Genomic DNA, 18,587 nt, shown 5'->3' with positions numbered 1-18,587 from the left:
AGAGTAAGACAAATCCTCTAACAACTGCCTTTATGATGTAATAATAGCATTGACCTTTACTCTGTTCACAATCTCTGATCCATAATTATAATAATTACCACCTCATAATGTCACAGGTCTACAACAGCAGCACACAGCACATGGAAAGGATGGGTGCAATAGTAATGATGAAAATAACCGTAAAAACAACACAAAATATTTTTGTCCATTGAACAGAGTAACATCAATATACCATCCTCAGGCCTGGTCCGTCACTTCTCTCAGCGGAGGCTTTGTTGTGCTCCTCACTCTCCTCTTCACACTGACATGGTCGTCTGTTTCTGGCGATTTAGCGAGACATCATTCGCACAAACTCTATTGAGAAAACAGGAGACGACTCAATATGAATGAGGTATACAGTGGCTGTGTGTGTGTGTGTGTGTGTGTGTGTGTGTGTGTGTGTGTGTGTGTGTGTGTGTGTGAGAATTACTGTAATTAAACAAGAGTAAGATTTGTATGAGTAAGAAACCATGACACCCCCCCCCCACCCCCCCCCCCACCCTGAGAAGGAAGGCGAAGAAAGAGGAAACAAGAAATGAAGAACAGACTTTTGAGATCAGGCCATTATCTACTCCCCAACTCTATTCCCCCCCCAACCCCCCACCCCCCGTCACCTTCAAAGTCGACCAGGCCGTCCCCATTCAGGTCCACGTCTCGGAGGATCTCGTCGATCTCCCGATGGTTCAGCTGCTCCCCCATCAGCTTCTTCATGGCCTCCCTCAGCTCCCCCAGGCTGATCTGACCGTCCCCGTTAGAGTCAAACTGTGGGAGGGAGAGGGAGGGGGGGGGAGTAGAGAGAGGGGGAGTGAAAAAAGAACAAGTTGAGGCACAAAATTCACAACATGGAAACTGGTCTTACACTCTTAACATATGAGCAATATCTTTCATGTTTAAACACTTCTTTACCTCTCGGAAAGCGTCCCTCAGCTCCTTGACTCCTATCATGTCTGCTGTCTCTGCTAGCATCTTTGGACCCATCAGGTCCACAAAGTCTTCAAAGTCCACTCTGCCTCCACCTAGAGAGCAAAAGAAGCCATTACACACAACACTGATCATGAGGTTCGACAATGGTACAGTATATTTGTGTACGCAATCACACACACACACACACACACACACACACACACACACACACACACAGCACATGTGAGAGACTCACAGATCTGCTGACTCAGTTCTATCAGCTCCATCTCAGTGGGCATGTATCCCATGGTCCTCATACACTCTCCCAGGTCCTTACAGCTGATGAAGCCGTCCTTGTCCTTATCAAACTCCCTGAAGGCCTCTCTCAACTCTGCCCAGGGGGGAGAAGGTGGAGGTGAGAGGGGGGAAGAGAAGGGGGAGGTTAGGGATAGATCGGCCAGTGTTTCAACTTTAAAAAACGGCATACGCTTTTTCCGGTATTATTTAACTATATTGAAAGAGAAAGTTTGTACAGTATGAAGAGAGGAGAGAGAACAACAGGATTATGGTGCTGACTGTGTACCTTCCATCTCCTCTGGCCGTAGATCTCTGTCCTGCAGTGGTTGAGATCGCAGGGGGACAAAGAGAGAGAGACAGTGAGTCAGGCACGCTCACACACATGCACGCACGTACGCACACACACGTTGCCGAATACAGCAAGACAAATGTACACCAAGACAGTACAGAGATTAACCCTGGACAAAGACATCCTGAAATAAACATACAGTTTACACAGAATCATCTGGATGTCTGTCATTGCAATGGCTGACCTGGACAGGTCACAAAGGGGTCGACTCTCATTTCTCCGCTCACCACCTTCGGATCTGTGCTTTACGCGCCACACGTGCGTACGGAGCTCCGGCGCTCCTTGGGGTCGGAGAAACTTGAGGTGTGTGTCTCATGAGTATCATGAACCCGCGCATTCTCATCTGCTAGTTTATGCTCAAAATCTCGCGCACTCGAGAGTCCAGCAACACTATCGGCAGGGTTCGAAATTGCATCTTTTGCTATTAGTATTTTTTGGATGACGGTTGATTCAACAGAAGGCTAATCAAGTTATGGAATATTGCTCATGTCATAGCCATTTGTTGAAGTGACACTAGAAAAACATATGTTGCAGCATTGAAATAGCAAATAGCACTGCAAACCTTATCTGTGGGAGACATTTCACTTTTTAGTGGTCTCAGCGTTCCTTGATAGGGTCAGTTGCTATTTGTTACCCCAAATGTATGTCATTTTAAATGTATTATTGCTTACCAATTAGACATAATGGCCACACTGATGGAGGGAATCCGGTCCAAGAATAACAGAATACATACAGTTCAAAGAGGTTAGAGAGGCTGGCCAGCAATCGGCAGGTCACTGGTTCGATCCCCACCCTAGGGGGGAGCCGGATGTGAGCTGGTAACTGGAAGGTTACTGGCATCATATCTAAGGCTCCTACCACTGCTGTTGTGCCCTTGAGCAAGGCACTTAACCCCTAACTGCTCCAGGGGCACCGAATATGGCTGAACTTGTGCCCAGAGCTCTGTTCTCCCTTGGGTGTGCACGTGTGTTGTCTCAGAGGGGGGTGTGTGTGCAGTGTGTGTGTGTTTGATGAGAATTGATTGCATGGCCAAATAAACAGTCTTCTTCTTTTTCTTCTAAAAATATTACTGTATGTCCTGGTATACAGGGGAGTGCATGACAATACAATTCATACTTGCAAGTGCTCCTCTTCGCAAGCAGCAGGGTGGGTGTGTTATGATATTGGAACTGCTGTGTTGAGGCCATAGAGGCACAGCCATCCATTTTGTACATGTTTGATAAGTTTTACCAAAGTTACTTTCGGGAACAAATGTTACAATCTTTGCAAACACTTGAGTGCTCCAGGACCATTCTGACAGACAGTTTAAGGCTTACCTTGGCAATGTTTCCACCACTGATTTCATTACATTACATTACATAGTAGTGGGGGTGAAGAGGTCTTTAGGGTTAGTACAGGGGGGTGGTGGGGATGAAGAGGTCTCTAGGGTTAGGGTTAGTACAGGAGGGTAGTGGGGGTGAAGAGGTCTCTAGGGTTAGGGTTAGTACAGGGGGGTGGTGGGGATGAAGATGTCTTTAGGAGGGACCGTTAAGATGTAGCCTGAAGAGATGGGTCTTTAATCTATGGCGGAAGATTGGTAGTGACTCTGCAGTCATGACAGCAGATTTTGCATGAGAGTAGTAGGCGTAAACAACCTACATACAGAGGATTCATCACTTCTACTTCCCCCTCTCTGTCATTACTAAAAACACATTACATTTCATGTTCACCAGCCAGACTTGGCGATTTGTTACAGGATTAGCGTTTGATCCGATTGGCCTTCGTGACCTGAGAGTCGTTTGACATCGTCCCATCTCATCTCGCCGGCAGGTAGGCTCAAAGCGTATCGTGGGGTTGGCACGGCGACTAGCCGCTGGGCGCTGGGTGTACAACACACGGCCAAGGGTGAGAGGTGGGAGACAGATTACAGTTGCCAGGCAACAGATGGTGATAAGAAGATTGTTGTTTTTTAGTGTGAGTACGACCCCCCCCCCCCCACACACACACACACACACCCTAAATACGATGCATCCATCCATCATATTACAGAACTATTGCCAAACGCTTGAAGATTAGTGTCCTCACATAACCAGATGTTTTCTCAGAACTCTGCAAGCTTCTTTTTTTTTTTAACCAGCACCAGAACTCTCTATACGCTCCGTCAGACCAGAGACGCTCCAATTGGATCATGTGTTGTAACAGTGACATATTGAGAGCAGAAGGACAACACTTTAACTCGTTTAGTGCCGAGGGTGAATAAAGTTGCCCAAACTGTCAACATTCTGGCAGTTGGTCAGTTAAACAGGATTGTGCCCAGCAAAGATATTGTACAGTACATGACGCGGGGTAAATACTGAGCCTCCACTCTTGCTTATGAACAAAGAAAAAGTCACGGCTGCCCCTCTGGTGCCCCCACCCACCCACCCAAAAAAAAAGAAGAAAAAAATACATTATTATTAATATGGTTAATGCATCTCTTTCTGATCAGGCCGGCCCAAAGCATGGGAGAAGTAGGCGATCGCCCCCCCAAGTGATATGATTTATTCTGGATTGTTTTGTAATTATTATTTACAAAAGGCATGAGCATAAGCCATGGCATAAGCCACAAATTTAGGGCACTTGGCAACTAGAAGCACAGCAGCTGAAACGTGAAAGTCGACAGCAGAGCAAGGGTTAGTTTAGATTTGTTGATAAGGCAAGACCTCGTTAACAACAAGAAAAATGACATTTTGTAGCTCAACTAGCTTAGCTGTGTTTCGTGCTGTTCAATACAAGATTGACACACGAGCTGAGGTCTGACTGAGGTCTTAAAGGGCCAGTGTTGTATTTTAGGAAAGACAGAAGTGCAAGTTATTTCATCATTAGGAATTGAAAATGCTTTATAGGTTTAACTTGGCTGTTTTTAAAATATCAGAATTTTTTTTTCCGCTCGCCTCTGAGCTTGCATGGCATCATTTATTCAAATGATATCAAAACAGTGATGTTTTGACCCTGAGTAAACAATAGCTTTGATCTAAACAGGGATGTTTTGACCCTGAGTAAACAATAGCTTTGATCTAAACAGGGATGTTTTGACCCTGAGTAAACAATAGCTTTGATCTAAACAGGGATGTTTTGACCCTGAGTAAACAATAGCTTTGATCTAAACAGGGATGTTTTGACCCTGAGTAAACAATAGCTTTGATCTAAACAGGGATGTTTTGACCCTGAGTAAACAATAGCTTTGATCTAAACAGTGATGTTTTGACCCTGAGTAAACAATAGCTTTGATCTAAACAGTGATGTTTTGACCCTGAGTAAACAATAGCTTTGATCTAAACAGGGATGTTTTGACCCTGAGTAAACAATAGCTTTGATCTAAACAGTGATGTTTTGACCCTGAGTAAACAATAGCTTTGATCTAAACAGGGATGTTTTGACCCTGAGTAAACAATAGCTTTGATCTAAACAGGGATGTTTTGACCCTGAGTAAACAATAGCTTTGATCTAAACAGGGATGTTTTGACCCTGAGTAAACAATAGCTTTGATCTAAACAGGGATGCCCGGGGTTGTCTCTACTTTTTACAATTAGGAGTCTGAGAGTATGTTCTCTGTGATTGACAGGCCGAAAATCACAGGAATATGACTGGATTGGATTAGAGAGGTCGGCAGAGAACAGGAGAGAGATTACATCAGTACAGTAAATTGTATTATAAATCACTAAAGCTTATCAGTTTTTCATTTCTGTCTCTTTTTTTTTCCAAATAACTGCACTATGATCAACCACTGGCTTACACGACCCCACCAATAAGCAGGCATGCCCGCACATCCACACATCCCCCCCCCCCCCTCCCACACACACACACACACACACACACACACACACACACACACACACACATACACTATTTGGTTGTTGGTTGATAAGATAATGGACTGTCACCTCTCTGTTCAGGATGAGAGAGTGTTGTTTTCACTCGAGACAGACATTGGTCACCTAATGGGTCTCAGTCAGTTGTTTCACGTCCATTTCAGTGATAGAACTGAGGGGATTTGGTGGATTCATGACCACTAGAATGCATCAATAGACTACAGTATTAACCTTTTTGCCAATCTACTCTGTTTTACCTGTTTACACCTCTCAAGGAATCAATTTGCCTTCCTAGAACTTATATCAAGTCTGCACAGGTACTCATGATTGGTCACACTAAGAGTGGAAAAACTACATCCCCCCATGTGATTGGTTCAATGGGTACAACATGTTCACATTGACCAATCACTGCCCACGACAGCAGTACCTGACCTCTCATAAGCACCGCAATTTCAAAATGGCGTCGTAACGACATTGACGACATAATCTCCCCAATAAGGGGCCGTCTCTCCTTTAAAGTCAGTCCAAGGACATGAAACTCCAAGCTCCGCGCTAAAGCATCTGGCCCAAATGACTTAACAGCTCTCTAATAGCGGTTAGCAATTAGCGAGCGCAGCCCCAGTCAGGAAATTGCTCTCTTATTGATTTCAGTGATCTCAGTCCCGCTCCCCGAGACTCATTCATCTGGAATGAGAGGATATCTGACGACGTCAGGCAAGTACGGGATGAACCCACAATCTAAATTACCATCTTGACTAACTGCCGAAGCAGTGACCCTGTCAACGCCGCACATTCTGTCTTCTGCGTTGCGTCTTCTGCTACCCAAACTATCCACCCCAAGACACGACGTTGTCACGCTTCCAGACGTTTTGGCCGTGTCCTGAAACAACCAGAAATTCCACCCATGGCCCATCAAAGGAGTAAGGATGAAGTGTCTTTGACGTCGTGCCTAGGAGTTGTTTCTGGACAGGTTTTGTATTTCAGTTCTATGAGAATAACAATGACAGGAATGAAAATCAAACCTGCGTGATGGGTTGGAGGTGGATCATTGGTGGAGATGGAGGTAGGGCTGCTCCCATGTCAACACTCGGGGGGAGGAGGATGATGATGATGATGATGATGATGATGATGATGATGATGATGATGATGTCACGGGTATGGACTATGGGATGGATACAGAGTGTTATGGACAGTCATGCACACATAGAACATACACTTTTGTAAAGGTCACCGACAACTGAGATTGATTCACTGAGGGAAATCTCAAATGTGTAGTGTGTGTGTGTGTGTGTGTATACATAGAGAGTGTGAGTGTGTGTGAGAGTGTGTGTGTGTGTACATATGAGCTGTACAGCATGTATAAGTATGTGTGTGTGTGTGCCTGTCAGACTGTGTGTGTGTGTGTGTGTCTCTGTCAGACTGTGTGTGTGTGTGTGTGTACATACAAGCTGGCTCTGAGAGAAGGCCTTTCTGAGGAAGATGCAGGCGGGGCCTACGATGTGGTGCAGCATGGTGCAGTTCTGGACCAGAGCACACAGCGGCTCGTCAAACTCCTGTTCGCTCCCAGAATCCTCCTCTTCCTCCATGTCGGGGTCCCCGGGACCCCCCATGCCCCCCAGCATCGCTGCAGCCAATGGCGCTCCGCTCCCCTCCAAGGGTGACGCCCCCTTCAGGAGGGCAATCAATTAACCGATAATATGCCAACCAATCAGATTCATCAGAAAAAAAAGCATCTCCAGCCAATCAGAATTGCAGGCTAGTTAAGTCGTCGGTGGCTAAGGTTGTTGTCTTCTCTCTGTTATCGTCATCAGATTTATAGTTCCCTTTCTATCAAGACAGACTAACTGTTTTAAGGAATATTTCACTAAAGTAGCTTTAGTACCTCCACCCCAAAAAAAATGACAACAACAATCTGTTCAGATACCGTATGGAGGTTCTACTTTGTACAACAATGTCCAAACATTCAGCAACTAGCTGGTACAGGTTGAGCTGGTAGGCGACTGTGTAAGCAAGCGCCACAGTCAAAATGTCCACAGTCAGAAAGTCTCACATTTCAGTGATCGCCACCACTAATTAGCCACCACTAGTTAGTCATCACTAGTTAGTCATCACTAGTTAGTCATCACTAGTTAGTCATCACTAGTACACAAGAAAAAAAAAACATTTCAGTTGTAATCCGCATGCAAAGTCCAAGATTGACTTCAAAACGTTACGTCCACTTTTGTTTTCTACATTCCCATTAATCTTTAATTCAACACTGACTTTCACTCAGTTGTACCTCTCAAACAACATTGAGGAACATCTCTTACCTTCTTCATTTTGCTTCTCTTAGACGCTTTGTTGATATTTCCCATCACCTTTTTGGGGGGGAATATGGGATTCTTCCCACTCCGCGAGTCCTCCTTACCTAACCCTCTCTTTCCCTCTCTCCCTTCACCCCGTCCCTCCCCTTTCCTAACCCTCTCTTTCCCTCTCTCCCTTCACCCCGTCCCTCCCCTTTCCTAACCCTCTCTTTCCCTCTCTCCCTTCACCCCCTCCCTCCCTCCCCCCCCCCCACCCTTTTACCCCCTCTCTCTCCAGTTGAATATTACATAAACCCTAAAGTCCCGGTCCAACGGCAGGACACCAACATATCCCAGAGGTCAGTGCTTCTCACGCCCCCATAGCAGCGACTCGTAAACTAACACTGATGAAGATGATGATGATCCAGCCAATGAGGTCTTCCGAAATCACCTGCTGAATCCTATTGGTCCCGTGAGAGACTAAGATACTGTGATGTCGCCATGTGTGTGTCCAGCGCTCCTATAGATAATGAAAGCTCCTGTATGGGTCATGGCGATCAGTAGGATAAGTAGGCAAAACGGGTCATCCAGGGGATAAGTTAATTCTCCCACCACCTGCTGTCCTGCTCTACTGCTGTAGGCATGAGTTGACCATTTTCTCTCTTTCTCCCTCCCTCACTCACTCACTCTCTCTCCCGCTCTCTCTCTCTCCCTCGATTGCCCCCTCAGCTTAATCTCATCCCTCCCACCCACCTTCCTCTCTCTCTCTGCTTTACTCTGCAAATGACTAGTCTGACAGAATAGAGAGAGAGGGAGAGAGAGAGGGAGAGGGAAGAGAGAGAGAGAGAGAGAGAGAGAGCATGAGAGAGAGAGAGGGGGAGGGGGGGGAGAGAGAGAACGAGAGAGAGAGAGGGGGGGGGGGTAGGATGGGTAGAATTAAAGGGGGGAAGAACTAGATGCCTTTTTAATCCTCAGAATTTCAGATTAAAGGAATAGAGGGATGGGGCTGGGAGCGATGGGAGGCAGGGGATGGAGAGGAAGGGAGGAAGGAAAAAGAAGAGAGAAGAGCAACACAGGCTTAGAGATGGAGGGGTGAGACTAGGCGTTAAATAACAAGTTAAAGCGGGAGGAGAGGAAAGGAGAGAAGGACAGAGAGATAATTGGGCACATGGGAAAAGTGAGTTCACAAAGTGCAAAAGAGTGGAAAGTATTAGAAAGAGTAGAGGAGAAGCCCTTTGAGAGAGAGAGAGGGAGAGAGAGAAAGAGAGAGAGGGAGAGAAAGAGGGAAAGAGAGAGAGAAGGAGAGAAAGAGAGAGGGAGAGAGAGAGAGAGAGAGAGAGAGAGAGAGGGAGAGAGGGTCAGTGAGGTACATTGTTCCCCACAGAAATATAACATATAATAGCTCCTACTACACAGACCTAGCTCTGTCCACGTTGACAAGGATTCACCGAACCCTCAATAATATATGAATCACCTCTCAAATCCTATGATGGAGATCACAGCCATAGCAATAACCATACCCAAACCTTTTTGCAATGATATCTCTCAAAGTATTTAGGATCCGAAACTGATATGTCCTTCTCTTATCTATTCTATTTGTACATATTTCTAGTCTTATCTATTCTATTTGTACACATTTCTACTCTTGCCTTCGACAGGTGTTTTGGTACAAGGGGCAAGGCAGGATTTCTTTCAGGAACACTTTATGCAAGGCTTCTTTTTGTCGTGGAAGATTCCGGCACAAATATGAGACAGATGATATCAGAGGGATGAGAAATGGATGAAGACGACGAGACAGTTCTCCCCCCCCCCCCCCCCTCTCTCTCTCTCTCTCTTTCTTTCTTTCTTTCTCTCTTTCCTCTCTCTTTCTTTCTTTCTTTCTTTCTCTCTCTCATTCTTTCTCTGTCTGTCTGTCTCTCTCTCTCTCTTTCCTCTCTTTCTCTCTTGCTCCCTCACACACTCGATTAATCCCCCACACAATCAGAATCTGATTTGAGATGGAGAGATTTGAGTAAGGGATGGAATGAACCTTTTTAATAAAGGTTACGTAAGGTTCGGAGGGAAGTGCACCATGGGGAAGACATGAGGAAGTGACTTTCAGAGCCCTGTGTCAGTAACAGGATAGTGAAGCGCTGCTTCTTCTTTTGGCTCTGTACCGGAGTGGAGGTCGGAGTGATGAGAAAACGGATGAAGACGGCGAGACAGTAGACAAATGTAACGATGTAATCGCTACGTTATGAAATGCATTACGTCTCCATATCTTTGTTATCAAATAAAGGCTGAAATTGCTGTTGGATTGCATGTTCACGTTCTACATTGTTCATATTAGAAATGTACAATGATTTTCCTTTTTCATCTTTTCCAAACGTAATTGCTGGACTGTGTGTGTGTGTGTGTGTGTGTGTGCGTGCGCGCTCCCAGCAGTGCTGACTCCGCATTAGAGATTACCTCTGTGTGTGTATAGGCCAACACAACACTACATTCACTAATCCCCATTGTCAGATTGGAGAAGCAATCACACCCCTCCCTCTCTGTATCACTCAAACACACCCTCTCTACCTCCATCACACCCTGTATTACACCCTCTCCACCTCCATCACACCCTGTATTACACCCTCTCTACCTCCATCACACCCTGTATTACACCCTCTCTACCTCTATTACACCCTCTCCACCTCCATCACACCCTGTATTACACCCTCTCTACCTCCATCACACCCTGTATTACACCCTCTCTACCTCTATTACACCCTCTCTACCTCTATTACACCCTGTATTACACCCTCTCTACCTCTATTACACCCTCTCTACCTCCATCACACCCTGTATTACACCCTCTCCACCTCCATCACACCCTGTATTACGCCCTCTCTACCTCCATCACACCCTGTATTACACCCTCTCTACCTCTATTACACTCTGTATTACACCCTCTCTACCTCTATTACACCCTCTCTACCTCTATTACACCCTGTATTACACCCTCTCTACCTCTATTACACCCTGTATTACACCCTCTCTACCTCTATTACACCCTGTATTACACCCTCTCTACCTCCATCACACCCTCTATTACACCCTCTCTACCTCTGAAACCAATATACCAACCAAATACCATCAAATAAAAGCTGATAATATCTACTTTAACCTCATAGTAAATGTTTGGAGTGTAGAGCCAAAAGAAGAACCAATGCTTCACTGTCCCGTTACGACCGCAGGGCACTGTCCCGTTACTAGAGATTCAAGATTCTTTATTTGTCATGTGCATACAAGTATACAGTGAAATGCAAAAGTGACAGTGCCACAGAGTAGTGCAACAATACAATACGTTTTAAAATAGAATAAAATAAAATAGAAGTACTAAAAAATAGGTTGGAGGGAGGGAGGAGCAGATGTATTCCTTAATCAGCCTCTCAAAGCACTTCATGACCACTGAGGTTAGACCCACTGGTCTATAGTCATTTAAGCAGGCTGGGGAGGTGATCTTGGGCACAGGGACGATGGAGGATCTTTTAAAACAGGTGGGAACTACTGAATTTGCCAATGATAAGTTGAATATGGTAGTGAACACAGGAGCTAGCTGGTTAGCACAGGTCTTAAGTACTCTCCCCGGAATGCCATCCGGGCCAGCAGCTTTCCTAGTGTTCACCTTCAGCAGAGCCCTCCTCACGTCGTGTTCCGTCACGGAGAGTGCTTGCTCTGCCCCACTCTGACGGCGCGGTGGTGTTGCCAGCCTCAAACCTGCAGACAAACAGTTCAGGTCTTCGGCTAGGGAGGCACCTGCACTTCGGGTTGAGGGGTGTGTGTGCCGGTAGTCCGTAATAGATCGTAGTCCTCGCCATAGGCCCCTGGTGTCGTTGTTCTCCATCTGCGTCTGCATTCTGTCTGCATATCTCCTCTTGGCGGCTTTCACCTCCCTCCGCAGTTTGTAGGACGCGGATGGAACTGTCGACCCAGGGTTTCTGGTTGGGGTAGATCTTTACCGTCCTAGTTGGTATAATGTTATCGGCTAATGTAGACTCGCTGACATCGCTGGAACTTGATTGAAACATATCCCAGTCGACGTCACTCAGCGCGTCTTGTAACACGGCCTCTGATTGGTCGGACCACCGCTGTCCCTCCCTCTTCACGGCCGCTACCTGCGGGAGCCTCTGTTTGGAAACAGGCATCAACAAGATGGCGGAGTGGTCGGGTTTCCCAAAGGGAACATTCCGTTACAGCTTTGTACCCATTCTTAAACTGAGTATAACAATGGTCCAAAGTTCTATCTCCCCTGGTGGCACACTTGATGTGTTGACGGAAGTTTGGCATAACTTTTTTTAAGGTTAGCCCTGTTGAAATCACCTGTTAGTACCATCGCCGCCTCAGGGTGGTTGCTCTGACGCCGGCACAGCGTGTCATGTAGGGCCGGTAGCGCTGCCTCGGTGTTGGCCTGGAGTGTAGACGGCTGTGATGATGATTGAGCTGAACTCCCGGGGAAGGTAGAATGGGCGGCATGAGATGGTCAGATGCTCCAGGTCCGCCGAGCAGGACTGAGAAAGCGTCGTTACGTTGATAGGGTTACACCAGTTGTTGGTCATGAAACAAACTCCACCAGCCTTGGATTTGCCGGACTCCTCCGTTCTATCCGCCCGGAAAACAGAGAAGGACTCGGAAGGGCAGATGACTCGGTCCGGTACCAACGAGGTAAGCCATGTCTCTGTTAGACAAATGATGTTACAGTCTCTTACGTCTCGCTGGAAAGTAATCCTCGCCCTGAGATCATCCATCTTGTTCTCCAGAGACTAGACATTAGCAAGAAGTATGCTAGGCAGAGGTGGACGGTGGGCCTGAGCTCTCAGCCGGTTCCCAATGCCTCCCCGCTTTCCCCGGTGTTTCCTCCTCTTTTTTGGCGCGCTCCCATTGTTGTTATCGTGGGGGGTCCTTCTGATCTCGGCCGGCCACGCCGGGTCGATGAAATAATCATCCAAAATACATGTAGAAGTGTGTCCTTGTCGTAGGATATCAGCGCCAGTGAGTTTCTCACAATGAGAGAATTTAGAAAACACAAAAAAGCTAAGCACATCCTCTGCGGATCTCTCATAACGGCGACCGGCATCGGCGGCGCCATTTTCATCAGGGCACTGTTCCGTTACTACCGCAGGGCACTGTCCCGTTACTAACAACCGCAGGGCACTGTCCCGTTACTAACAACCGCATGGCACTGTCCTGTTACGACCGCAGGGCACTGTCCCGTTACGACCGCAGGGCACTGTCCCGTTACTAACAACCGCATGGCACTGTCCCGTTACGACCGCAGGGCACTGTCCTGTTACTAACAACCGCAGGGCACTGTCCCGTTACTAACAACCGCAGGGCACTGTCCCGTTACTAACAACCGCAGGGCACTGTCCTGTTACTACCGCAGGGCACTGTCCTGTTACTAACAACCACATGGCACTGTCCCGTTACTAACAACCGCAGGGCACTGTCCTGTTACTACCGCAGGGCACTGTCCTGTTACTAACAACCGCATGGCACTGTCCTGTTACGACCGCAGGGCACTGTCCCGTTACTAACAACCGCAGGGCACTGTCCCGTTACTAACAACCGCATGGCACTGTCCTGTTACTACCGCAGGGCACTGTCCCGTTACTAACAACCGCAGGGCACTGTCCCGTTACTAACAACCGCAGGGCACTGTCCCGTTACGACCGCAGGGCACTGTCCCGTTACTACCGCAGGGCACTGTCCCGTTACGACCGCAGGGCACTGTCCTGTTACTACCGCAGGGCACTGTCCCGTTACGACCGCAGGGCACTGTCCCGTTACGACCGCAGGGCACTGTCCTGTTACTACCGCAGGGCACTGTCCTGTTACTACCGCAGGGCACTGTCCCGTTACGGTAGGATGACTGATTTTGGTAGGATGACTGATTTTGGTAGGATGACTGATTTTGGTAGGATGACTGATTTTGGTAGGATAGATAGAATGTAGACTTACATCACACGCGCTCCCATCAGCATTTGCTCATTAGACACATATAATTGGAGTGTCTTTCTTCACTATCTCCACTAAATATTATATATTCTTCACTATCTGTCCAATAAATATTAAAAAATATAAGAGTGGGACTGCCCCACCCAACAAAATAACCTTTAAAAAATAAAAGACATATACAATTGGATCATAAGGAGATGTAAAGGTAAGATGCCTACTAGACACCTGTCAACCACTGATTTCCATGACTTCCCAAACATGTGACCTGCCAGCACCCAGGAGGAACTACTGCATGATGGGCTGCAGTGCACAACCACGGCCGCTAGGGGTCACTGAAACACCACTTCCAGGGGATAGACTAACCAGGTTGACAATGTTGCTGACATCAAGAAGTAGTTGTAGTGAATCGTCACTAGGTGGCTGTATTACACCATCTGTAGGACACTTGTCACAAACTCTGGTCCTGGAGTGGCATGGTGTGTGTGGGCTTGGGTTGGTGGTGGCTTTCTCCCTTGTTTTTCTCCACCTTTGCTCTCACACACACTGAAATACAGACAGCTTACAACACAGCCATACGTGAAGACACACACATACTGAACTGTACACACACACAAACACACACACACACACAGACCTTCAGGTCAACAGCTGCATCTGTCGTTCCTTCCCTGTTCATGTGAAAAATAAAGGGCCTTTTATTCGGTCATCACTACGGATAACGGCCGTGAAACACAACAGCAAATAAACACACTCAGCTCTCTGACGTCAACACCCCACACACACACACACACACACACACACACACACACACACACACTCTCTCTAACGTTAACACCCCACACACACATACACACACACACACACACACACACACACACTCTCTCTGACGTCAACACCCCACACACACACACACACACACACACACACTCTCTCTGACGTCAACACCCCACACACACACACACACACTCTCTCTGACGTCAACACCCCACACACACACACACACACACACACACACACTCTCTCTGACGTCAACACCCCACACACACACACACACACACACACACACACACACACACACACTCTCTGACGTCAACACCCCACACACACACACACACACACACACACACACACACACACACACACACACACACACTCTCTCTAATGTTAACACCCCACACACACACACACACACACACACACTCTCTCTGACGTCAACACCCCACACACACATACACATACACACACACACACACACACACACACTCTAACGTTAACACCCCACATACACACACACACACACACACTCTCTCTAACGTTAACACCCCACACACACATACACACACACACACACACACACACTCTCTATAACGTTAACACCCCACACACACACACACACACACACACTCTCTCTCTGACACTAGAACACCACAGCAACATCTCTCATTCCTCAGCGTACGTCTTTATCATGGATCGTAATCCCGCGACCTCTGACCTTAGGTTAGCTGAGCCCGAGTGTGTGCGGGTGCGTGTGTGTGAGAGAAGGTCTACACGGTGGGATGTCCCTTCCCTGCTATCTCTACATCACCTACACACAAGAGTGACCTAATTTCGTTAAGCTATTCCCGTCATTGTTTAAACAACGTTTTTTTTATTATTTTTATGAACTGTGTGTGTGTGTGTGTGTGTGTGTGTGTGTGTTTTATAGTGACATGTTTGTTTGTTTGCCACAGAGAGAGATTGAGACTAGCCCCACCCATCTCTGGGATGTCCCATTTTTCCCTGTTTGCACTCTGCCCCTCGTATGGCTTTTCCCAAAGAGAGGATAATGTGTGTGTGTGTGTATACGTGTTTTCTGTATCTGTGTGTGCGAGTGTGTATATGTGTGTGAGTGTGTGTGTGTACGTGTTTTCGTTATGTGTGTGTGTGTGTGTGTGTGTGTGTACACGTGTTTTCGTTATCTGTGTGTGTGTGTGTGTGTGTGTGTGTGTGTGTGTGACCGACAGAGAAGATTTGGGTTGTCTGCTAGGTCCCAGAGGGCCTGGAATGGATTAGGTTTACAATGAGGGAGAGTGAGCGACACACACACACACACACACACACACACACACACACACACACACAGATTGAAACACACACACACAGATTCAGAGAGAGAGAGGAAGTAGAAGGGAGACACTTCCTTCGATGCGTGAGTGTGTGTCAGGCTGCAGGCACAACACTCCTATTGTGAATGGCAGCTGTCAATCAACTACTCCAGATCAGCTCATCTGGTTTAAAAGTATCTGTCTGTCTTTCCATCTGTCTGCTCATTGGTCTAACTATCTGTCTGTCTTTCCATCTGTCTGCTCATTGGTCTAACTATCTGTCTGTCTTTCCATCTGTCTGCTCATTGGTCTAACTGTCAGAGAGAGGACTCTAATCAACATAAGCTTTTGGACTTTTTTCCAAATTGTTACTTTTGAGATATTCACACACTGCCACGGCTCCTGACCTTTAACCCCTTCCTGTCCATTGTGAGTGAATCTGAAACCTAGCTGGATGAATTTATCATCCGAGTCGTTAATCTCGGCCCGATAATCCTCCATTTCTCAATCAATCTCTCCTCTCCTTCCTCATCCCTCGTCTCCGCTCCTTCATCCCAGCTTTTCTCTCCTTTTCCCCCTGTTTTCCACCGTTCCCTCCATCTGTCACTTTGGTGATGGAGGACTTGGTTCACCACCAGCAGCAGAAAACCCACTTTTTTGGGGGGGGGGGGGGGGGGGCAACAAAAAACAAGAGAAATATTCAGATTGTCGCCAACCCATCCACTCCATCACATATCTCTGTTGTTGTGCATTTAACAAAACAGTTTTCAGTCAAAAAGTGCTCAACAGTGACCCGTACCTAGTCATACGCATTGCTAGCCAACCGTAGCCCTTCAGGCCAAATCCGTCAGCCGTCGTAGTATCAAGCCAAAGTGCCTCTCTCCCTCCCACTGCCTCCCATTCATCTACAGCACCAACAGCCTCATTCAGATCCACTATTCTAATCTTCTTTTACTCTCTCTCAGCTCCCGACGCTGCAAACCGCTCCAGCAGACCGCGGCTCCAGAGTACAGTTTAAAAACAGATTGGTTCAGCCAGTAGATCATATTCTATACTTTTTTTTTTTATTATTATAATTTTTTTTTATTCCTTTCCATTTATTTTAAGTCCTGTAAAGTGTCTTTAACGTTGTGGCTAAGCTCCTTATGGATAAAATGCATTGATGTCATGATTGTTATGCGAAATCTCAATAATCTGTCTGACTGTGACACCCACTGTCCTTCCCCCCCGGCGTGGGCTCTTAAATGTCCGTTTTTTTGTTCGCAAATACTGAAGCATAAAAGTCAATACGTGAACATTTAATTTCATGACAATTTTGATTGTGCTGCTTGGAAATCCCCTGTGACATCTGTTATCCATGCTGTCTTGATTGAGCTGAATTGAAGATTGTATAAATGTGTGTTTTTATCAAAGATTTGTCCTATTACATAAGATTGTGCTCAAAAGATGATTGTTTGCCTTTTACTGCCCCGTCTTGTTTCAATCTGTTGTCTCTCTCACAATACAGTGAAGAGACATGGAGGCTATTGGACAGAGATTATGCCCGTCAGATACCATGTCCCATGTGGTGTTATAATCAGTGCTTTTGATTGCGGCTTTCCCAAGCCTCCGGTTGGGTGTGGGAGTGTTTGGTTTGGTCTGATTTAGTGGGCGATTACTTCTGCCTGACTCATTAAGTCATGGGAACGAGAGGTCGCTGACACTTCCACTGTGGGAAGACTTTGGGATTGTTCTCTCTCTCTTGTTCTCTCTCTCTCTGTCTGTCTCTATCAGTGAATTCGTAGAACTAAACCCAGGGAATGTGCTTAGACAGACAGAGGCGGTCTCACTGACGGCTGCAGCACGGGAGTAAAACACAGTCATCAGCGAGACGGGATTACCCTGCAGAAAGACTTAGTCATGCCTGCATCACTAACAATGACAATTTGATTACGTGCTTTCGAAGACCCAACAGCCTTTGAGCATATCGTTAAATAATAACACTTTTTACAACAATAATTTACCGTAGTGTGTGAATTAGTGCTATGTTTTAAATTAAATACAACACATGAGTCACCACCTCCTGAAACCACGCAACAAATAAAGACTCAACAGAAGCGTGAGCTGAGCCTCGAGCCCTGGAGGGAACTGCTCTTCATTTCTCCAGTCATGAAACACAGTTACACCTCCTCATTACCTCTGATTACCCCCTCGTGACCCGGTGCATTCTCCTCGACCGTTGCCATTTGCTGGGTTTTATTAATTTATAATTACTTTAATTCTGTTTATTTCAGTTCAGCACAGCGCAAAACACGAGAATGACAACACAACACACACTCTGGCAGAAGACGACACGTCTTCAGACACGTGTCTGAGGACACACCTTCCCGGTTTGCCACATACGAACTGTGTCCGTTGTCTCACGTGTCCCCCAGCTAGGGAGCCCGTTCAAGCTTAAAGCTAAAATACGTGATTTCCCTCTCCCTACCTTGAGTTAATCACCGATCCGTATGTGATTGGATAGGTGAAGGCCTGAAACGCCTCCATTCCATCGAACCATGGTTAACTTTAACGCAGGCAGGGGGAAAGGAAGGGAGCTTTTTAAGAGAGTTTTAACAGCGACCCAAGAAGTTCCTCGGGAAAGAATTCAGGAAGGAAATTAGATCCAAAGGCTAAGGAATATCTTGGGTAAGGAGTCTCAAAAGAATGGGGTCCCACAGGTCTGTCTGCTAAAACAGTCCCCTGGGATGAGCAGCCAAACAGATAAAGGGACCTAAAAAGTGGTCCCTTCGTTAAAGTGGTCCCTTTCGTTAAAGTGGTCCCTTTTGTTAAAGTGGTCCCTTCG

The 18,587-nt window shown here is 46.6% G+C and overlaps 1 protein-coding gene across 1 annotated transcript in view; it reads right to left on the bottom strand.

Moving 5' to 3' along the window:
* Positions 1-94: 94 nt before the first annotated feature.
* The window catches only part of cabp2a (calcium binding protein 2a), a gene marked incomplete at its 5' end in the record, with an annotated part of 25,231 nt that continues 6,738 nt past the window's right edge, over positions 95-18,587 (bottom strand). The window contains 6 exons of the mRNA XM_083692780.1: positions 95-354; positions 654-801; positions 946-1,055; positions 1,199-1,333; positions 1,526-1,556; positions 6,864-7,085. Coding sequence (XP_083548906.1) covers positions 329-354; positions 654-801; positions 946-1,055; positions 1,199-1,333; positions 1,526-1,556; positions 6,864-7,085 — 672 coding nt within the window. The 3' untranslated portion in view covers positions 95-328. The remainder of the gene's footprint in view (positions 355-653; positions 802-945; positions 1,056-1,198; positions 1,334-1,525; positions 1,557-6,863; positions 7,086-18,587) is intronic.

The sequence above is a fragment of the Argentina silus genome, assembly GCF_951799395.1.
Source record: "Argentina silus genome assembly, chromosome: 21".
Classification (NCBI taxonomy): domain Eukaryota; kingdom Metazoa; phylum Chordata; class Actinopteri; order Argentiniformes; family Argentinidae; genus Argentina; species Argentina silus.
Note: the sequence above shows the minus strand (reverse complement) of the source record. Positions and strands in the feature narration are given on the sequence as shown.